Consider the following 23,734-nt stretch of genomic DNA (forward strand, 5'->3'; position numbering starts at 1 on the left):
TTTTTCTCTCTAATGGAAATTAACATAAGTGCATAGTTTGTTCAGCTGAAAAGAGGCAAACACCCAACGAAAATAAACAGAAAAAAAGGTCTGGTGGTCAAGGCCCTGGCACCAGGACTCATGAGATATCCTCACAGGGGCAGTCCCCACCCCCAGCAGCCTGCAGGGTGCCGGGTTTGGGAGGCTGGAAGGAGAATGGCGTTTCAGTCAGCAGCCTGGAAATCTTATGGAGGAGGTAGAGACAACACAAATGCTTTTGTGAAAGAGAAGGCAGTGCCTGCAGGAGACATATCTGTGGCTGAGAGACAGATCAAAGCTGTGGCTGAATAGATCAAAGATCTCAAAAATAAATGTACGTGCATAGCAAGCTTCCTGGTTTGCCTGAATGAAAGTCATTCTTTTGACAATCATTTTCTTGCATTTCAGATTAGCCAACAAAGCACATGGTGCTCAGAATAGTGAGAGACACCACCAGTAGAAATTGGGCACTCGCCATTGTCTACATTTCTATGTGTAAGCACCAGAATATAGCTCTGGCAGCTCTAAAGCACAGCAGAGGATTAATGAGAGATCAGTGAGACTGAGGGATTGGCTGCAAGGTGGAGGAGGGTGGTGCTCACTTCAGGGAAGCCTGGCAGAGGCATATTGAGAATTCCATATTTTCTAAAAATCTCCTCAATGCCCCTCTAGCTGGGCACTCTGAATTGCTGATTGGTTTTCAAGGGCTGGGCTGAATTGCTTCTTGGCAAAATCCATTAGTCCCAGACAGAGGAGCAGAGTGGAAAATTCCCTCTGTCCTTGCTCCAGTGACAATTAGTTATATAAAGTGAAACAATTCTGATGAGATATTGCCTTTTCAGCCCCTTGCTTCAGACAGTCCTGTAAGAACATCCAAAATCAAGATTATGTCTTTTGTGCTGCTTGGACAAAAACTGTAGCTTCCCAATGAGTGTCTTCATTTGTGACCTGGGATCAGGCTGTACTTTCCCCTCATAATTTTAACCAGAATTTTTAACCCGAGCCCAAGAAATATTTCTCAGACTATTATGGGACTGCTGTGACTACTGCAATTAAAGACAAGGGGGAAAGACAGAAAAGGACAGGAAAGGACAGAAAAAGGATGGAAAAGGAAGGGGGGAAAAAAGGGAAAAATGCAGAAATAGGTATGAGGAAAAGAGGTTTTGAATGAATGCTGTGATACTATGTCCTTAAGAAATTCCAAGTCTAAGATGAGTGCAGCCAAATTGTTTATAAACAGTGATGGAGAGCTAAAGGTACAGAGTTGGGAAATACATGTGGTTGACTTGTAAAAAGGTTATAGCCTACAGTCTGCTCTGGCTGGGGTCTCCAGTGAGTTGCACAGGTCCAAAGACCTGTGAAATACTCTGGGGAACAGCCATGGTAGTAGATGTATGTTCATAGTTTCACCTCTCTACATGCAATAAGGGGAACCTTGCACTGGGATAGGATACACAGCTCTTATTGTTAAAGGATCTTCAAAAGAGGAGATAAAAGGGACAGGGAAGAGTGACACAATATCTTCAAAGACTACTGAAAATGGCTTCCACTGAAAAATGTGAAATGCTCAGTCTATTTACCTGAATATAGAGATGATTTACATTAGAGCAGTATCCTCTCATATATATATATACATATATATATATATATAAAATATTCTTTATATTACTGGGCTGACCAGTCTTGGAAGTTATGGCTTGAATGAGAAGCCAGATCAATATTAGAAATTAGGTGCTTTCTTGAAACTGATTTTCATTAACCTGGAACATAGGCTGATAGGAGGTCATGAAAACCCTATTTTATTTTCCAAACCTTTCTAGAAAATGTAGCTTAATTAAAATATACTTCACAGTTTAGTTAAACACATATTATTGGATTCACTGGACTTGGTGACATTTAACTCAATTGAATTTAATAAAAAGAAAGCTAAAAATGGTGCCTTTTCAAGATTCTTTCAGTCCTATTTCAAATGAAAAAACTCTTTGGGTTTTAAAAGCTATATATCCATGTTTCTACGGAAATATCTGGACAAATGTGTCTGTGTCTGCTTGGTTCACATTTATCTGCACCATATATAAAAAATGTACTTTATAGGAACTGTGGGTTTCCTTTAAGCTCATTGAACTCTCTACAGCATGTCCTGTCACATAACCCAGTATGGCATTGATCATTGGATGGGCTTTTTTCCAAAGTACCACTGTTTAAATCAGAACAACATAGGAAAAACATTTTTTTAAATTGACCTGTGTTTCTTTTTGTCTTACTCAAAGACTGTTCACATATAAAATGACAGCTACCCCTGTCACCCTCCCAGGGGAAAGATATTGCCTTTCAGCACTTCTTTCCCTGAGCGCCTTCCTACTATCCTTTGTATGGTTATTTGTGTTCGGCTGCTCTGCCTGTGCATCTCTCCCTCTCTCTCTCCCTCTCTCTCTCTCTCTCTCCTTCCCCCCCGCTTCCCCTCCCTCTCTCTCTCTCTCTCTCTCTCTCTCTCTCTGTGCTGTTGCTGAACTGCAGCTCCCACTGAAATTTGCACAATCAAAACCAGCTCTCATCTCAAGCAGCAGTGACTCGCACCACCTGAAGAAGGAGAATAGCAAATTGAGCACGGTGTCCTCTGTGCTTGTACAGCATGTGGCACCAGTAACTCTCACAGGATGGATGGACCCGGGTTTATGTGAGCCCCACTTAGCCTGAGCTCTGCTGCCTCTGATCTGAGAGCTGTCAAGCGATTTTACAGGAGTATATGTATTTAGGGGATGGTTTTAAGAAGCTAATAGAGAGCTGCATCTGAAAGCTGGGAAAGGCTGCTGCTGCTGCCACTGCTGCTGCTGCTGCTGCAGTAGCTGGTACAGGAGGATGAATGTGTAAAGGACAGCTGCCTGAGCCGTGCCGGTGAGCCTCCTGCCCTGCTCTCCTTCATCAGCTGAAAGAATACAGAGGAAAACAGATGCACTGAGCAAGTGCCACACTGGCACACTGGATCTATCACTGTGTACCCTTCACTGTGGAAAATGGTCAACAAAGACATGAATGGATTTCCAGTCAAGAAGTGCTCAGCCTTTCAGTTTTTTAAAAAGAGGGTAAGATTTTCCTTTAATCCTTTCTTTTCTTTTTTTTTTTTTTCTATTTCTTTTATTATTGCTGCAGTTCTTACTTAGAGCAGAGAGAAAGTCATTGAAGAAGGAAAGTGCTTTACATTGGTCTCCTACTTTACGGAGCCCATGGCATGGGCAGTTCTACTGAAGAGCAAGGGCAATAGCAGTGTAGGTGAAGAGGAGCAGGGCAGGGGGACGAGGCTGGGGGCTCCAAAGGCATTACATCAGCACTCTTTGCTGTGGAATGTGTGTCTCTGTCACAGCTGACCCCGGGGCTTGACGCAATACAGGCAGCTATTCAGGCTGGGATGATGCACTCCAAAGCAGAGTGCAGGGATGTTGCAGCTTGTCTCTGACTCGCTCCTCTACATCCACCTAGGGTTATGACTCCCTCCACACCTTCCATTTACTTTCCTGAAGTGTAGCATTACCCTCATCCATTCATCATCTCACAAAGTAGGGGGGAAAAGAGAACAAAGAAGCATTTGTGAGCTCAGGAAAATACTTCACAGCTTGTAATTTGCCTGTAATCAGAATTCATGCAGGAGGGAAGAGTAAGACTGAGCTACACCTGAATTTGATTTTCTTTTATAATCTTTAACTTAGATATATCAGGATTTAGAAAATATTTGCTATGCCTTTTATTTGATGATTTCCTCGAAGAAATGCAGGTGTAACTCTGTCTCATCACTTTAGCTAAGTCCTTTCTGTTTCTTTGACTCTTTTCTGGTGACAATACTGCACACTCTTTATTTAACTTGAGAAACAAAGTCATTTCCATGTGGCAGCAGGACAGGTATTCTGGATAAATCTGAGTAGACCCAGACAGCAGAAGCAAAGCATCAGAAAGAGATTGTTAGCAGGGACTGCACAGTGGAAAGGATTTCCTGAGTGATTAAAAGGACAACCCTCTCTTTAAACAGACTGGAGTAGGAGCAGATAAGCTGCTCCATTCACTCATTAGTTCATTCATTCATTCATCCCCATTCATTCTCTCTCTCTCTCCATTATGCCAAGAATATGGTCAGTCCTTTTAACCCTTCAGGTAAAAAAAAAAATGAAGCCTATGCCAGTATCTAAATGTAAGCTGGGGTCAAACCCTTTCAGGCACCAAGATGCCACATTTAAGGGCAGATGTAGAAAATACTAGCTGGGTCACTCAGAGGAAAAAAGGTGCAGTGTTAGCCAACAATTGTTGTTTCCAAGGTGGTTTGTAGAAGCCTCAGACTGATAACTCAAACAGCACATAAATTCAACCCATAAAAATGGTTCTCATCCCAACATGCTTCTCATTTAAGTACATTACTATTGGCACATGTATGTCTGATGTTCAGCTTACCAGCAAGGTTATCTGTTTGTTTTTTTTATAACTGCTTGAAGGTTTTACTATAATTGTATTATTAAAGAGGAAAGTAACTGGCTTACAATTCCTGTATAAGGTTCCTGTATTGGTAACTGTCTTCTATCTGTTTAGAGCCACTGAGAAGTTATCATTGGAAACCTCTACCTAATTTTGTTCTAGAAGAAGGGAATATTTTCATTTGTGGTTTTTTCCCAGACCTACACTGATAATCAGTGAATTTTCTGTTGAAAGAGATTGTTAATTGAAGAAACTGGCATACTGATACAGTCCTGGACAGTGGAACAGGACAAATAGCTGCCTTTAGTTTCTGAAGGTTTTCGTATTAACAGATGTTTCCTTTTTGCTGCTGTGATGAAGATAGCCAAAATCAGTAAAACCAATTTAGATAAATGAAGAAGGGAATTCTCTCCCTATACTTTTCTGATAAGAGATGTATGTGTTCATTGATGTTTCTCTTACCTCTCTTACCTTCCTCGCAGAAAATCTCCATTGTCCAATACCAGTGTTTGAAACACACACAAACAAAAAAAGCTACATGCTCATAACGTGTTGCTGGCTCCCAGAAATATTTCTTGTATTTTCTGTACTGGTGACATGTCACATGTTAACTGCTGGGAGAACAGGGAGAGATGGTTCAAGAGTTGATTTGGTCCTCTGCCAGTGATCTGGACGCTCTGGCTGAACAACCACCAGAATTTTGCATGTACAGAAGCACACTTGCAAGGTTTCTTGGTCTGAGTGTAGTGTGTGGTGGAGCTATTTGATGGTTTGCATCCCCACAGCACCAGTGCTCCCTAAGCAGCACCCCAGTGGATGCATCCTCCATCCATCCAGAGTGGGAGGCAGCCCTTGCACTGCAGAGCCCAGCAGCCCTGGCTGCTGGGTGAGGTGCTGCTATCCCTCCTTACTGACAGATGCCTGAAACCCAGAGAAGGAGATTTGTTATCTGGGTACTGCGAAGGCTTCTCCCAGATCACCAGATCACAGGGTCTGTGATGAAACAAGGAATGGGGCTCGGATCTCTCCAGTTTGAAATCACTGTGTCTGTCTCCTCAAAAGTACACACTCCTAGTAGAGGTGCTTTCCAAGTCTAATTCTAAAAAATCCAAATCAACCTAGAGTAAATTTTGGGAAATGCTGCTGTTTTTTCAACTCAGTTAGATTTTTTTTGGAAGAAAGTGCCAGATGTATCTTCATTGGTGTCATTTCCCATTGAGCCTTATGCTCTCATTAAATTGAAATCCTGTTTGTTGCTGTGTCCAAGAGTGCAGAAAGGACTGGCAGAACTGTGTGGATTTAGACTAGGCTGAAAGTGCATTCAAATGTTGATTTGAATTTGAGGAACAGATTTTTTTTTTAAGCCTGGCTTATTCTCTGATTACAAAGTACTGCCCCTCTGGGATGCTACCTGCTGTGTCAGATGATTGAGGGTATGGACTAATCATGTCCAGAGGTCAGAGAACAGGAAGGAAAGACTGAAATTAAAGAGCAGCACACTTAATTAAAATAAAAAGGGAAATAGAAACTATTTGTTTTGCAGAATGGCCTGTAGCACTCACTTCTGGTGGGGTTGGAACAACAAAATAGGGACTTCAACCACTTAAAATGGGTGCAGCTTGGAGAAAACCAATGGATTTACAATGCCTGTCTTTTATTCATTGCAAGAGGTGTAACAAGTAATTGTGCCAAGAATCAGAAGTTTTAATGGTTAAATATTGGGTTTTAATTAAAGATAGCACAAATTGAAAAAGAGAAGGGGAGAGAAGAAGATGGGCCATATATAAGTACAAGGGGGAAATCTGAAGTTAATCCAATGAAGATTAACTATAAACACCATTGTTCAAATAATATTGGGCCATGGCATAAAAGGATTACCTCCTGACAAGGTTGGGAGGTTAAAAGACATTGTCATCTGATGGCACACAATTACCTTCATTTTTACTACCATCCTTTTCCTTGTCCACTGACATTGCATTCTGGATAGCCATATTTATAACCCTTAAACATCTTTGACTATAAATGGCTGGAAAATCTCTTTTTTTTCCGTATACCAGCAGCAGCCTGACTTTCCGAAAGTTAAATAAAAATGGTTTGTTAATTGGCAGAAGTCACATCCTTCTGTTGTGAGGGGCTTGCAGGTCTCATCCTTCAGAGCTGTGCAGGATTGCCCACACAGCAGGATGCTCCCAGTTCAAAAGATCACTGAATGAGGTAAACCTACAAATATGCTAATTCCTCTTTGACCAAGGGATATCCCAGGGCAGAGGGGCCTTTCATTTTCACCTACTGCCATCCCTGCCAGATGTTTTTTGGCAAGTGGGTGTTTGTGGTATTTGCACTGCCTCTTCTGTTGCATTGGCCCCCTTATGAAGATCTTGGATAGTATTTTACAATACACAACCTCCTTCATATCAAAACAACATGCCGTGTCATATATCACAACCCAAAACAACATGGTTATACCAGGGTGGGTGATGAGGAACCGTCCCTGCCACTTAAATACTGTGCTCATGATATGGTAACCTCAGTGAATATGGAAATTCTTTATCCTCTTAGGTATGGACCAAGACCAAATACAAATTTATTCAGAATGTGAAGAAGATAAATGACTGATAAATGGGAAAAGAAATAGCTGTCTTCCATAAAAGGAAAAAAAAAAGAAACGGCATGTCTTAGAGAAGAAGTTTATTGCAGGGATTAAGGATTTGCTAGTCTGAAACCTGATAAGAAAAAGAATATCCATAAATCCTTTTTCACTGAGAAAATTTACATTAATTAGCAATTTAGGTCAAGCCAAAGTGAACACTCAAGAATGAAGAGAAAATAGCAACCTTTGTTTCTATGCAGTTTTTCCAAACAAGCAGTTTGTGGAAGCCATGTCCTGCTCCTCTCTCTGTTGATATTTTATGGCACTACATACCAGCAGCTTTCCCCATACACAAGCTGAAAAGACCAAGCTGTAAACATCATCGTGCATGAAGATGACAGCCCAGACTGCACTGGAGCCCAAGGCAACACATGGCTGAGGGGACTGCAGAATTACCTGAGTGCCATTTTTAGGGCGACAGTAATTTAGTGATACAGAAAGCCCTTGAATGAAGTGCTTCCAGCTGAGTTCCTACAGATTATGGTCCCTCTGGTAGATTGTGCTGTGGGGGGATTGCCTTCTGCAGTACTTGTTTTCAATTAAAAAAAATGTTTTGTTCTGTCTTCCCATTAAACCAAGGTGAGCTTTGGGTTGGGATCACATAGCTAATATTTTGGTTTTCAGCTAGCATACAGGAAAAGACTTATGAGACAAAACTAGCAACATCTGGAAAAGAAAGTATCTGTGAGTCCCTTGTTCAAAACTAAAATATGAAAGTGCTGTTAAAACTAAAGTATAATAGCTTGGAATAAAATTAATAAATTCAAAAGGTAAAGGGAAGGAAAAGGAAAAAGAAATAGGGAAGAATAGAGGAAGGACAGCAGAATGAGAGAAAAGGAAAGCAAGAAAACATATCAAGAGAGAGGAAAATGTTATTTCTTATTCATTTCTCCTTCCTTTAACCTCTTCCATTCTCTCTCATAAAAAATGTAATACTAGAAAGCACATCCATACTCCTTAAACTTAAGCTTGATCTTCTTTCCTAAACACATCTCCTGTAATTCCTATCACAGATTTGTCAAGCTAATGCTTGAAGCTGCCCAGTTCTCTTCCAGTTTTAAAAAAAACTGCTCTGCTTGAAAATTTAGAAATTCTCCTTTCATTTTCAGCCTAGTTTTACACATTACCAATTTATTCCCATTTGCTTTTTTACTAACACAAAGCAATAATTTATATAGATCGTGCCCTTCCCTCATCTATACAACCAGTGCTGTATTTATAGAGAGCAGTCATTTCTTCTTTCAGCTTTATTTGTCTAGGCTAAAGAAGACAACTTCCTTTAGACAACAACTTCCTTTCCCTTGCCCAGTAACACTAGCAGACAGAGGCAGCTGTCATATTTGCTGGCCAAGAGATCTCTTTGGGGTTACCAAAGCATCCAAACAGTCCTCTTTCAAAGTTCTTTCTCATGGGATCTCAACCTCCCTCCCACTCTTTTCCCCCCACTCTAGTCCTCTTTTGCTATGCAGATCTATGTGTCACTGGCAAATTTTCTGAGCACAAGCCTAGGTTCTGTATCAAATCCATCACCAGTAGTAATGTTCCTCTTGACAATACACTTTTTGCTTGCTCCTTTAGCCCATGATTATATTTGTAAGACTATTCTTATTCTCCATTTTAACTTATTTCCCCTGGGTTATCACTGTTACTGTGCTACCAAAGACCATATGGATTAAATTATCCACATTTGCCTCATCAAAGGAAGACATCAGGCAAGTTTGGCATACTGGTAAATTCATGTTGCATGTTATCTCATTTTCTACTGAACTTTTTAAAATTTGCTCTCCCTTCAGATGTGATAGTTTTGTTTCTGTTCACACAGTCCCATAAGTTTTTTTCTTCTATGCTGTACATCATTGTCCTCCTGGAAAACTCAGAGCACAGAATTCATTTAAAGATTTACTCTTTATCTTACCTCACTCTTTCTGAAAAATGGACTTCTTTTTTTTTTTTTTTTAATTTCAGATTCTGACTAGATTTTTCCAAACATGCTCTCAGCTCTTTTACTGCTTTCAGGTCCTCATTATCCACCATCACTAAAATCAAATAGCGATGGGGGTAGGTTCCTTTGAGAGCCTGCTCTGGCTCATTCCTTTCAAGATCAGATTAGATATTGCTTGAACCTGAAGAGTGCTTTGGTCTGCCTTCGTTACATGCCTTCAGAACTGATCATGGCTTCTTTTTGGGGAAGGGCCAGCTGTGAGATCTCCCAGTCTTCTGCCAAGTGCATATTGACAGTGTTTTAAATGCCACAGAGTGTGGAGTCAAATTCTTAGAGCAATTCTGCCCCAGACACAATGTTGTCACTGCTCTCATAACTCAGCTCAGCAGCCTCAGTATCATTTACCCTTAGTCTAAACATCCAAATTGTCTGAAAAACATTGTGATGCAAGAAAACGTCAGCAAGAAGAACAGCACAGAGGGTTTTGGACACCCTTAGCTGTGTGGTAACTGGTGATGCAAACTGAGATCCTAAGAAAGGAGACAGCTGTGTCTGATGAAAAATCAATGTGATTCCTCTGCCAAATGGGGAGATTGATAAATATGAGCTGCAGGGACTGGGAAGGACTATGAGTTTGGAGCAACTCTGTGTATATGTTACTCTATCTGCTAATTAAAGACATGGCTTTGATGAGGGTTACAAGCTCAGGGGAGGTCAAGGGTTGTGTCCATAGAGAAAGTAATCAGAGAATTGAAAGCAAGGGGAAAGCTTATATCTTTCTAACAAATTGGCTGATGTAAAGAAGAAGAAAACAGGAGGACAGGAACCATCTCTGCAGAAAAATATGTAAATGGAGATGCTAAGGCAGTGGAAAGCCAAGCAAAACCTAAAACAACAAAACTGTGTTGCAAAATCAAATCAATAACACAGAACGTTTTGTTTGGTTTTTTTTTTTTTAATAGCACGTTATCACAAAATAATTGCTAGTGGTTGTTATTTACAACAGTTGCTTTTATGGCAAGACTATTAAATATAGGGAGTAAGAAAACAATAGCTCCAAAAGCAATAAATCTTAATGTTTATTGAAGACTGTACTGAGAGATTTCCAGATCAGCTCACAAGCAATTAACCAAGACTCAAAATATCCTTACAAGGTAGAATAATCATACCCATTTCACAGATAGGTGCACAAAGAGAAAATAGGCAACTCAGTCAGTTAGACAAACTCATATACAAGACAGCAGTTATATATAAGACAACAGTTATTCTTTCTTTCCTGACCTTTACTCTAAGTTTTCACCACTAAAATAATAATTTCCTTTCCTTGAAAGAGCAGCAGCAAACATCTGTGTGGCTGAAATTTATGCAAGCATTTTAAGCAGCTTAACAGCAGCAGCACCAAAATATTTTTTTTTTCAAGTAGTCAGACGTGTTTAATACAGTCTTGCTGACATGGCAGTGGCATCAGAAGATGCTAGATACTGTGTTAAGTTGACAAGCTATTATTTCCAGTCTACTCAGCTCATTAAAAGATTGCAAAAGGAAAAAGCATCACAAATTGAGATTCTGCCTGCCCTGCAAAGTCAAGAGTGCCAAGGGGCACGTTTGTCTTATAAGTGTCTTGCAGCATGACCAAGCCTGTTCTCATACTGTGGCCCATCAGAAATGGCTGGAGAGGGGACAGCCTGAGACTGGAGCCTGCTGTGCTCCATAATCCAGCACTTATTTCACTGCTTTTTTGTCTCTCACAAGAAAACCCTAATAACCAAGTTTCTGCATAACATCAGTAGCATGGATGGTGAGCTGTGCAAGGCATGGGGACAGCCTCTTTTTGCTGTAGGTGTGCACTGATGTTGGTTTGGTGTCCACCACCAGCAGCAGCAAATTGTTTAATGTCCGAGCTCCAGTGAAGGAGGAGCTGTGTGTAAATGCTGCAGCTCAGTAGTCAAGGGGCTGCTTTTTCAGATGCCAACAACCTGTCTGCTTGTGCTCTTCAGGGCCACACATATATTTGTACACTGTGCAAACCATGCCATGGGCGTTCAGTTGTCTTCTGAAAAGATCCAGAGGACTACACAAGGTAAAAATCCCTGTCAGTCAGGCAGTGCACATTAGGACTTTTCTGAAAACACTCAATATTCAAAAGGAGGAATGGGAACCCTGCTTCCACTGCCCCACTGCCAGCTGACTACAGGTGTGATATGGGGATGGAACATGACCCTGGGGCTCCTACTCTGGAAAGGCTCAATTTGCACCTACCCAGATCAGCACTCTTTCAGCATCCCTGTGGGCTGGGACTTTTCCAGGAGGAATTTTAAAGGAGATTCCTCACACCAGTACTGGGTGCTAAAAGAGTACGCAGGAAAACAAACTCATTGCAACTCAGGCTCCTGTGTAACATATGACCCTGGGAATCTACCTCAACTAGATCAAGAAGCATCATTTCACCAGCTGTCTAGATTGCAAGCTCCTCAGGGTAGAGAAAAGGACACTGACAGCACCTAAATACTTCAAATCTCAATTGAGACTTCATGGACACAAATAAGATAGTCAAAATCACTGACTACTGTTGCCATCAAAATTATTTTTATATGACTGATTGGGGAATAGCTGGGGGCTTTTGTACTTCTAATGGGAAAGACATATTTTATTTTATTTTGTGCTGTTTTTATTAGATATTTGTCTTGCTTCAGTCAGTTCACATGTATGCTTTTAACTGGGACTGTTAAAAGTTTGCAAGTGTGTAGCACAAATAAGTGAAAAAGGTTATTAAGAAAAATGCTTGAACTGCAGGTCAACAATACAAATCTAGATGTATTGCAAAAATTTACCAAAGAATAGGTCCATAAAATGGCTTGAAATTCTTTCCAAGCTAATTCATTAAGATTAGTGAAAAAAATATACAGTTCTTTCAGTATCTTTTGTTTTCTGAAAAGATCCCTGCATTATTCTAATGAAAGACTGTTAAGCTTTAATGGCCTAAACTGTAGGTAGGTTGGAATTTGAATAATGATAATTTATTTCTAGCTTTAAAATTAATGACATTTTGAAGCACATTGACATTGTTTGACACACTCTGATTCATGCAAAACTTTCGATCCTGCAATCCTTAAGGGTCCCAAAGGAGGGCTCCTTGCAAGGACAACCATTGTAGTATCAACTTTTCTGGTTAGAGTGTTGGACTAAACCTCTATCCTGTAGGAACAAAGTGACTGTGGGAATCCTCTGTGTAAAACCTTTCTGACTGTTAGGCTGTGATATAAAGAAAACTCATGTGAAGAGAAGATAATGGAAGGTAATGTTGGAGGAGGACAGCCCGTGAAATACAAACCAAAGCAACCTTTAGCTCTGTAGTGTGACCTTTTCTTCTTATGCCAGCAGACTGGAGGTTTGATTAAAACCACAGCTGCTGTGCCTCCAGGTTTTGTGCTCAGTTTGCATTCTGGCTCCATGTCATCTTCTCTCCTGCTCCATGGACACCCTAACCCTTTATACAGTGATATCACTGACTTCACACTGATTTCTTGTTCATCTCAGACACTGGCATACAAAGTTAATTAATTACCAAGCCTTTTTATTTAGCACTACTAGTCAGGGGTCTTGAACTCCCAAAAAACAGATGAACATGAATGCTGCTCAATGCTTAGCAACTCTAGATGGGCATCCTAAAGATCCAGCTATCATCCAAAGACATCTTTAATACTACCAAGACCTTTAGAGAGGTGGAGAGACAAGAAGAAACACAGTCATCAGGATGGAATCTAGAGTCTCTATTCATTATCTTGGCCCTGAAACTTCTCTTTTAGCTTCTGCATTTCAGTTTGACAGCGTCTCCCCAATGCCTAACATCAGGAGTTACAATGCACGTGGTGGAGATGGGAGATGTGTTTTTTTGATAAGAAGATTGTGATATTTGATTCACCCTGTCAGAAAGAAGCATTCATTAGTGTCCATTCTCTCCTAAGCCTATGGTGTCCATGCATGCACCTTCCATCAGCTCCCTGTGAGAGAAAGAGGTCTCATTTCAGATTCAAAAGTTCCTTTATTTTTTTATGTCTCTTCTTCTGTACTGCATTTTTTTCTTTTGTACAGTGATAAGAGAGCAAAGGTCTGGGATATCTTGCTTGGACAAAATAAATTATTTCCTTCTCTATTTAAGATTAATTAAGAACTGTTGAAGGGAAAAAAGGTCAGAGCTACTCTGAGATTGTTCATTCCATTCCCCAATTACTCCATATATACTAAGCCTGAAAGAGCTGTAATTAGATATGAGACAAGCCTCATGAGGTTCTCTTTCTGTGCAGTTCCAAGCACACTGGCAGTGGTCCAGAAGTTAAATATGTAAATAAATCATCTTCTTTTCAACAAATTTCTTCTGTTCATCATACTTCTCCCTTTTTTCTCTCCAAGGGCAAACCAACCTGGACCTTTCCCACATAGTAGCCTGTGTACTGAATAGGCCCATACAGAGCTGAAAGGAGAGATTGCTGCTTCTCATTGCAAGCTGCTAGAGAGCCCAGCCTAGCAGTGTGCTTTGTGAAGCCCTTGGAGTAACTTGTGTGAGCCCTGGAAAACCCCAGCAGCTTCTGCACCTAAATATCTTTGCACATTTGTGTGTTTATATGGGATCCAGACAACCACACGGGGTTTCTCCATTGTAGGTATGCCACCTAAAAATTGGTTCACCTGCCCTACCAAGTGAATCAAAAGCAGGTGTGCCACATGCCCAGGTGCTCTGCCAATGAGAGAAATGATTTGCAAGGATGGAAAGGAGCTGAGATTGGTGCATTTGCTGCTTTTCCAAAAACTGTCTTTAGTGAAGAAGTAACCAGCCAAGTCCACAATGCTAGGCTGAAATCTGATTTCCTTTATTTCATGGTCACAATACTAGGAAAAGTATTCAGTCCATTTAAAAACCTGTCTCAGGTATTATCTCCTTCTATGTGTCTTCTTCAATTTCTATTTGCTTTCTCCATTTCACTTATTCTTTGACACAGTAATTTATATTGGTGACTAGCAGTCCTCTAAAAGGATTTGCACACCAAATTGAAACCATGTAAATTATCCTATTTGCAGGATATTTTTAATATTTTCTCTGATGTCATAATTATTGTTTAACCTGCTTGGCATTGAACCCTCAAAAAATGTTGGCATTCTCAGAGGAAAAATGTGCTAGCTTTCAGTAGCTTTTGCCCAAAATGACTTCAGAAAATTTATCTTTTATTTGCAAGAGTTAAGCAAAAGAAAATCTACACATAACAAAGCATATGGAATAAGAGACTTAAAACAATCTGCTTCAGTCACAATCTTCCCAAAACTAACAACCTACACATGTGGGAGACTCCAACCCACAAGCGGATAAGTCAGCATTGGTGACTTACACTTCAGCTTGTGTTTCTAAAACAAAGCTCTTTATTGCCTTCATCTTGTAAATAAAGTGAAGACCACAAGGAATAAATGCTGGATAATATGTTTCTTGCGTGTGTGAATGTGCCCTTGGAAAAATACTAAGCTAAGAAAGGAAATAATGTAAAGGGCAGAAAGAAGGCCTCCCTTGTTTCATACTTTTTGAGTGCGTCTGGTTTGCATCTGTTACTATGTTTTTCACTTAAGAACACTTATTTCTTTAATACATATGAATGACTGGTTTTGACTGGCAGTTTGAAAATGTGGTTTTACTCCGATTAACTGTACTTTTTGTCTGTACTTAGCCCTTCTTAAAACCATATTTCTCCAGCTATTTTAAAGCAGGAGCAAAAACAACACATGGAAAAATTTATTGAAATGCCAGGCAGGTTTGACAGGTGCAGGAGAAACTGCTTAGCTTCACAAATTGAAACAGCTGCAGTTTTATAGGTGATGAAATTGCATTGGGATGGGGTTTCAGATTTGTTAGTTCATCTTGTGTTTGCTGTTTTGTTTTTGAAGCACTGAGTCATTTCCCCCTCTCCAAGGAGGACTTGTAAGACCTATTTCTCAAATGGAGGAGGCATCTAGTCACCACAGAGTGATGGGAAACTTGGTGAAATTCAAGCAGATTTCAGAGTAGATTGAAATGTATCTAGAAAATAATAGTTTTCTCCTCATGGGATTATAAATAAATGTTGCTGGCAGCTTTTGGAGCAGGAAATGCTATAAACATTTGGTCCATCTTTCAGATAGCCTGAGCTAAGATTTTATTACATATATCTAAAGAATATCATGCACAGAAAATTTTGAATCATTAACCAACAGATTTTAACCTCAAAAGAGTCTCTTTTATCAAGGACGTTTACTTTCAGTCTGTGCAATTGCTAGACAACGATGTATGTTTTATTTTCAAATTATTCAGGACCATATGTTCTCCTACAGTGACAGAGTATGTATCAAGTGGTCTGCTTTCCATAAGTTCAATTTATCATCCTAGTGGAGAAAAAATCAGTGATGAAAATCAGTGAATGATCTTATAAGAATTGGTCACATTTGGCAATGAATTAATTTGTCAAAACACTTGAACTATAAATCCTCCTCCTAGCTTAAGTCCCTGCTGATGATGGTTTTTTAAGTCTTAAGTTCTTGTATGGTTTGGAATAAAACAATCTTTTAGATCCTGATAGAAATTTATTGGTGTTTTGCACACTGCATCTCAGCTGGGATGCCATTTAGAAATGGCTAATTTGAGTGGCATGGGACTTTAAGCAACCTAGTCAAGTGTAAGGTGTCCCTGCCCATGGCAGAGGGCTGAGAACTGCAGGATCTTTAAGGTTTGTTCCAACCCAAACCTATTCTGTGATTCTATTACTCAGTATCTCCTTTGACTTGGAAAAGAAGAGTAAGGACATTTGCCTGCCTGTGTTACCCAGTCTGATAGATGACAGGACCACCCCAGAGTGCTCAAGTGGGGCTTGACCAAGGCTGTGGCAAGTCCCCCATGGCACTGCCATGCCATTCTACACATGGGCTTGCACAGCAAAGGTCCCTGCTGCCAGATCCCAGGGACCTGTCAAAGGCTGATCTGTAAAAAATTACTGCCATCTTTCACTGGGAACCCCTCTGGGAATACTGCAGCTTTCTAAGGTGTATGGTCTGTCTCACAGCTCTGTGAATATTTTGGCATGTCTCTCTCACAGGGCCAGAAGGACCAGGCATCCTAAATCAGCTCATCTAGTGGTCCTGGTTGCTTTGAAGATTGACAAAAAATTAGGATGCTGTGCAAAGTTATATAATAAATTAGAAAGGTCACCTTCTGCCAGATCTAAAGGAGATTAGTGAAGTGTAGAGTTAGGCTCAAATTTGAAATAGGGAAGTTATTAATTTCAGGCCACACAAAATATGCTTCCCTGCTCTGACAGTATGAAGCTTTTGAATAGTTAAGGATGACTACTGAATGGGACTTGGTGCTGTAACCAGTCATCCATAATGTTCTGCCACTGCAGTCATTATTCTTGCACTACAGTTAAACTTTATAATGCTGGGCTATTTCAGCCCAGATTACTGAAGGATGCAAAATAACCATTGCATCAGGAAACTGAGATGGAGAAAATGTACACTGAGGTATCTTTGTTTTGCCTGGAATTTTTTCATTCACCTACCTTTGCTGCCATTCACATCCAAGCATGCATTCCTGTGCCCAGATCAGATTCTCACAGTACCCTGCAGACTGATTTGAGGCTTTGACTAATAGATGTGGGATGGGGTGTTTATCAAAGCAGGAGTTAAAATAAATGTTGCCTAGGCTTACTGACAATTGGCATTGCTCACATAAAACATAGACTAGAGAAGGGAAGGTACCAGCGAGCAGCCTCAGACTGGATAGGATTTCGGGTTGTATTGTTTGTGTTGTTTTTATTTGATCTAGATGAAAAGCACTTTTAACTTGGTAGCCTGGAAAGATTACACTTGCACATACACAATAAACCCCATTTTGTTTTGTTTTGCTCTTTGACATAATACGCAGAGGGTGTTTATACACCAGAAGGGACAATGAATCTATTGTCCCATCTCGTGTAGTAACAAGTGCCATCAGTGCTTGCAATTGATCCAAGAGCTCTTACCTGATTCCAACACATCAGTTATTTATTTATTCACAGAGAGAAGAATCCCATGACACTAACAATTGTTATAAGGACAACATGGGAGGAAGCAAAAGAGGAAAATCCTAAAAGTGGTGCCTATTCAGTTGTTTAGAATTTTTTGGTGCCACATTACCAAAAAATCAGTGTAAGGGCACAGCAAAAGTTAATTTAGGTATTAATGTGAGACGTGGGTTTTACAAACTTTCTCCTGCACTACTGGAGCTGGCAAGAGCTTTCCCATTTACTGGAACAGGAAAATCAACGAGGCAGTTTGCACTGTGCCCATTAACAGTAGTTATTTGCAATACTGGTGTGCCTAACTTTTCTGCTGCTCTTCATGCCTTGAACTACATGATTTACAACTTGCTCAGCAGAAATATTTGGACCCATATTTAGAGGATTCCAGATTTCTTGAGTCGTTTTGGTACCCATCAACTTTTGGGATTAGTGCCTGAATGCAGTCACATGTTGACATATATTTTTTTAAGAATCTTGCCTTTGCTGACTTTCTTCTGTGGCCCAGAGACATGTCATTCACACTTAAGATCATGAAAATCTGCCTTATTCACTTGATGTGTTAACATTGCAAGTGATGACAACAACAAGTACTTAAATATTTGCTGTGCCTTCCCTTGGATAGATCTGATTTCTGCCAGATGCTGTATATTCCCCTGCAATACTGAAGTGTGCTGGGGCTCCTGTGAAGAACATGGTGATTCCCTGCACTTCTCTACCCTGAGCTGTGGCAAATTTGTCCTTCCCCAGATCCCCCTCACATGCAGGTAACCTTTTTCCTGGCACAGCTGGAGGACTAAACTCTCCTTGAATCCAGGGCATGTACATCCAGCCTTGGACAGAAACAAAGTGCTCTGCTATTTGGCCTCTGTCTGCTTTTTAGCGAGCGACTTCTTGGCTTTGCAGGGAAAGCCGCAAATGATGACTGTGCAGCGAGTTGCCCTTCACTTTCCCTTTTAAAATAAAATGTGATTATTAATCAACAAAGTTGTGTGTTTCAGGGATCTGCAGGGAAAAAAAATAGCTCGAGGTGATTTGACAAACTGATTGTTTTGCTGTGCCGCATTTCCCATGGGACATGACAAATTAAATGTCAGAGTCAGCTAGAGAGTAGTGCTAGATCTCAGTCGGGGCATTAATCAGCCTGCCTCTCGTTTACCACTTTCCACTCAAGTAGATGACTGTATACAGTTTGAACAATGGAGCTTTTCATTCCCTTAATCTACCTAATTGTAATTTAAATAGGTTTCCTGACAGTCGCCTTCAAGACTTCGGGGGAGATGATTCCAAGAGCTCTGTGTCCACCTCGCGTTTACATAATGGATGAAAATTCAAATCCTTGTCCAGGGTGCAATTAGATAACGTCAGGAAAAGGAAAGAAGGGATCAGATGAACAGCAACTGGAGAAGGAGGAATGTACATTTGATATCAGAGGGAGGCAGAACTCAAACACAGGCACATACACTGACCTAGATCACACTCCAGGCGTTTGGTATTGTCGGGCAGGGAAAAGAATATCCAGAGGCTTTGAAATTCAACATGCAGAGTAAAGGAGCTGACCAAGAGCCAAAATAACCCATAACTGATGCAAACAAACTTTCATGAAGAATGGCATTTAAGTACAGAAAAATTCAAGGGCACAGAGTGGTTTATTCCAATTTCCCACAAAAATATGAAAAAAAGTCCATCCAAAGTTTCAGAGGGAGAAAATGCTGCTGCACAGAGCACAGGGTTGCACAGGCTGTCAGATTACATTTGATACTATTGTGTTGATGGGTGTGATGTTTCATTGAGAACTGCCTGATAGTAGTGGACCTCCAAGCAGTTTTTTCCACAGTTTTCCTCAAGCCATTCCATCATCCAGTTTATGCTCAGTCCTCAGCAAATATCTTCAATTTTAAACATCTAATGGCCTATCAAATTTGTCTACAATCTTATGCCATTTTTCTTTCACATAAATATTACTCCAGGATGTGTATCTTCCCACCCTATTGCCAAATCCTTCTAAAATCCACAGTCCCGTATCAGACACTGGGGCAGAGTGACTGCCCCATCCACAAAGGGCCCAATCTTGCAAGACATTATGTCCCTGCATAACCTGCCTTTTCTTTTCTTGTGTATTCATCAGTTCTGAAGGTCAAGTGTTCAGCTGTGAAGCCAGCAAAGGAGCTCATCTTGTCCTTTGAAGCACCAGGTTTTTCAGAGCCTCCAGTGATAGGGAGGATGCTCCAAGATGGTCACTGGTGCCACTGGCATCTTTTTCCTCTGAGCAAGAGCCACATCTGCATTGGTAGAGGCTCCAGGGAACAGGCTGGTGTTTCTCTCATGGAAAACATTCCTCATAATTGCAGTGATGGGGACTGGCTTATGGATAACCAATTAAAGTGTAGAATGTGCTGAGTCGACTGCTGCCATTGACAACTGAGCCATATGAAATTAAAAGCTTTATCTGTTTGCTATTACATAACAGCAAAAACCAGGAGTGAAAAAAACCCCTGGAACTTGGCAAATCTTATTTAATCACATCTGGCAATTTTCAAGTCTAAGATTATCACTGTTGGATATCATGTTTTTAGAAAGTAAAGCAAACAAAGAAACTTGAGAAAACAAGGCTCAGAAAATAAAGAACCTTTAAAAAAAACACTTATGCACCTTTCAGCAATGCTACAGGCCATGCTTGGGAAAAGGGTATTTAGAGCTGCTCTCTAGCAACAGTCACATTTCAATTTAGTTTGGGATTAGTGAAACATGGCTACAGATTAGAGGGGTGCAGAACACTCCCTTGAACTCACTTTTCTTGAAAATTTTCATCAGTTTTGTTTGTTGTCATTGCAAGAAATGCCAGAAATACCAAACAATTTTGACTACTTCCAGAGCTCCTTTGGAGGTCCAACAAAACCACCAATAGAAAAAAAAATTTAAATGTGGCAGGGTGGAGAAGTGTTTACTCCCAGTCATGAAAGTCTGTGAGTGTGAAGTTGACTGCATTTGTTCCAAATAATTTGTTCTGTATCAATAAAAAGAAAGAAAAATGTCATTTGAGTTGAAAATATGAAATTTTTGATTTTGGAAAAGTTAAAATTATTTGCTTTGACAACCTCAAAACTCTTCATTTTAAGAAATTATTCAAATAAGTAGTTATATTAAAGCTGATTATCTCAGACACATTTAGAGTCTGCTGCTTATACTCTATAATGGTGGATGAAATTGCTGGGTCTTGTCTTGGAGACGTAAGTACAGAAGCTGTCAGAGGAAGTTCAGAGGAGGATTGCTTCCTGCAGTTAGGAGCAGGCTCTAGTTTATTTAGTGGTAGTGGATATCTTGATAAGAATAAAAAAAATAATCTATTTGAATAATAAAATACTCCTTACAGTGCCACAAAGAATTATGCACCTAGCACGTTGCTATTGGAGCTCTGGGGAGACCTTGCAGCATCTTCAAGTAGCTGAAGGGGCCCTACAGGAAGTCTAAAGAAAGGCTTTTCACTAGGGCATGTAGTGACAGGAGAAGGACCGAATTCAAACAGAAAGACGTTTAAATTAGGTATTAGCAAGACAATTATCGTTATGACAGTGGTGAAGCTCTGGAAGAGATTGCCCAGAGAAGTTATGAATGCCCCATCCCTGGAAGTGTCCAAGGCCAGGCTGGATGGGGCCTGGAGCAACCTTGTCTTACAGAAGGTGTCCCTGCCCACAGCAGGGTGATTGGAACTAGATGATCTTTAAGGTCCCTTCCAACCCAAATCATTCCATGATTCTATGATCACATAATGCCCTAAATAGCAAACTATCATCTGTTACTTGTTAATCTTAATTTGTCAAATCAGGGAAGAAACTCTGAGAAATTTCTTTTAAATGCTTTTAAATTTGTGCAATCCAGTGTAGGACTTTTTTTAGCGGAAGTGAATTAAAAAGAAATGAAACTTTGCACTTTGAATCCCTTAGTGACATTTAAGATAGCCCAAGTCAAACAGAGCTATAGATCTAAGGCACTTGTCTAATGTAAATGTAAATATTAAAACCTCAAAAAATCTTTGAAGTCTATTAAGGTTAAAGCTAGACAAAAGCCTATAGGGTAGACTTACAATTCAGTGACTAATACATATACATAACATTTCAATAAATTTAACTGAGGCCCTCTGAAAAGTAATATATAATCTACAAGCATCAATAGAAACCCAAGACCTGCATAGCAATGGCCAGGGAAATTGGTTTTCTTCCAAAGTCTGATCTTGACCTTGCTGCTATGAAGTTGCTGCCAGTTCCTACTTTCAAATCAGTATTTTCAATGACTTTGGACATGGATATATGTTGAAAGTCAGGGGTGAATAATTGAATTTTCTACACTCTTCTGTGCATTTTACTCAATGTTATTTCAAAATCAAATGTAAGGTTTGTCTGCAAAGGGATACTGAGGGGCATTAGTCTGAATTAGTTGAAGAAGTGAAATTAGAGGAGTTGAATGTCATTAAAGTCCTCCTGAACCTCTCAATTCAGAATAAAACCTGAAATTTTAACTCCAATAAATGCAGTAAACAGCTGCAGAGCTAATTAACCCCACCATAACTCTGACCCAAGCTGCCCACACAAGGGCTGGATGTGCATTTGTGACTGGAGAGCAGACTTTTGCACATCCATGCAGGCAAGCCCTAGGAGCAGCCCAGCACGCCCGGCGCTGGCAGAGCTCCTTGGCACCGCCGCAGCCCAGCCCCGGCGCGGCTCCCTGCGGGTGCTGCCGGGCAGGTCTGGGCGCGTGGGCAGGCACCCAGGAGTGCCTCACTCAGGGGCAAAGGCTGCACGGGAAAGAAAAACAACTTCCCTGGGCTCAGCTGGGCAGGCCTTGGGTTTCTGTTGGTGTCTGTTGATTGTACATTGCTTTTCAGAGTGACTCAGTTAAGTTTATTGAAATGTTACGCGTGTCTTGCTGAGTCAGCATGGTGTCCTGGACTGGATGTACGTGAACCTGGACTTTGTCCGACCTAATGAAGATAAACTACTTTTAAAGCTCTCCTCTGACAGTGCATTTTTGGGTGTGCTAACCTATTGGAACTTTTTCCAACCATTAAAAAAAAAACCAAATCCAACAATCGTGCTGGTTCATTCAATCTCAAAGCTGGATTCTCATGAAATTTTTTCTCCTTACTTTCTCCAGAACTCTGCTTCATTCAACAGAACAACAATATGACCAGAGTTCATATTGTTGAGCAGTGTTCATGATCATGCTTATTTCTCATCTCTCAGTACAAGCTATAATGTATAAATAATATGGACCTATCATGGGGAAACTTTGGTTTAGCCCAACATTTTTAAACAGCAATAAGTAATCCATAAAAAAAAAAAAAAAGCATATCTGGCTTCAAATCAGGAGTCAGCTTGGAATACATACTAAAGAAAGAAAAATTCTTCAGAATTCAGAGTGAACTCAGGAACCACTTGCTGATGCTAGAGAGAGAAATGCCATCTACATTCTGGTGTGTGCAGCTTCATAAAATGCACTCTGTGTTACTTTCCCTCATCATTAAAGCACCAGTTGTTAATTTTTAATTTATGATCATTTTACTGCAGAATGTATATTTCATTGCCATTAAAAGGTACAGCTACAACATCATTCAATACCAACACATTTTGGTGTATCAGGAGCATCCCAGTCACATTTTGAATGCTTTTTCATACACAGGAAGGCTAAAGATATGTAAATGGAAACACGTGAGGGTGAAAAAACAGGTGACGTTACAATAGAAATTATTGTTTAACTGTATCACTGCAAATGTCATGAATCTGATACCACAAAACCAAACATCATAGGGTCTTAATGAAACCTTAGATCCACATTTACATGTGAATTCCATATGCAATTTAGAACTCTCAAGCAAAAGACTGGCCTATGTTTCCTGAATTTTTAAGGAAGACTGAACCTGCAGCTCATTGCAGCCCCGGTCCTTTTCTGCTGTCAGTTTGGTTCTTTATTCATGCACATTTCTGCACTCTGTGTGCACCAATTGTGAAATGACTGAAATTGCAGGATGTTGAGGAAAAAAGGCAGAACCAGGTCAGAAAATACTTAACTGACCACCAGATATATCTTGAAAAGAACAAATTCAACTCAGAATCAAATTAAATGTTTCCTGTAATAAAACTACACTAGGAAATCAAGCTTTTTTTTTTTTTTTTTTTTTTTTTTTTACCATGAATGTAATAATTATTTCCAACACACCAAAATCTGAAATTAGATCAAGACACATAACCGTGTATTTATTTGGGCAGAATAATATATTTAATGATGTGCTTAACAATCACAGAATCAATTATGCTTGGCAAAAATATATTAAAAAAACCCAAAAAACTGCCTGGGTTAAAAGATCAGTTTCTATATATTTGTTGAAATTAAATTTGAAAAAAATAATCCCTCCCCCTACAACTTCAACCCATCAATCTGAAGCTAAAGCAGTCTGGATATTTTTTGGGGATGCTCCAGAGCATGGAGGTAGAGGGTAATATTATCCACATGAACTGACACTAAAAAATGCAAATGGGGAATGCACAGGAAAGTGTCTCATTTGCCCACAGAAGGAAATCTATTTGCCTGGTTTCCATAGAG

General features: G+C 40.1%; 1 protein-coding gene across 1 annotated transcript in view; it reads left to right on the forward strand.

Annotated features, from left to right (window-relative positions):
- Positions 1-2,562: 2,562 nt before the first annotated feature.
- Positions 2,563-23,734, forward strand: part of SGK1 (serum/glucocorticoid regulated kinase 1) — a 69,881-nt gene continuing 48,709 nt past the window's right edge. Inside the window, exon 1 of the mRNA XM_071436229.1 lies at positions 2,563-3,101. Coding sequence (XP_071292330.1) covers positions 3,033-3,101 — 69 coding nt within the window. The 5' untranslated portion in view covers positions 2,563-3,032. The remainder of the gene's footprint in view (positions 3,102-23,734) is intronic.

Source organism: Agelaius tricolor, unplaced genomic scaffold (genome assembly GCF_023055355.1).
Source record: "Agelaius tricolor isolate 1412-34295 unplaced genomic scaffold, bAgeTri1.0.p SCAF_1, whole genome shotgun sequence".
NCBI classification, from domain to species: Eukaryota; Metazoa; Chordata; class Aves; order Passeriformes; family Icteridae; genus Agelaius; species Agelaius tricolor.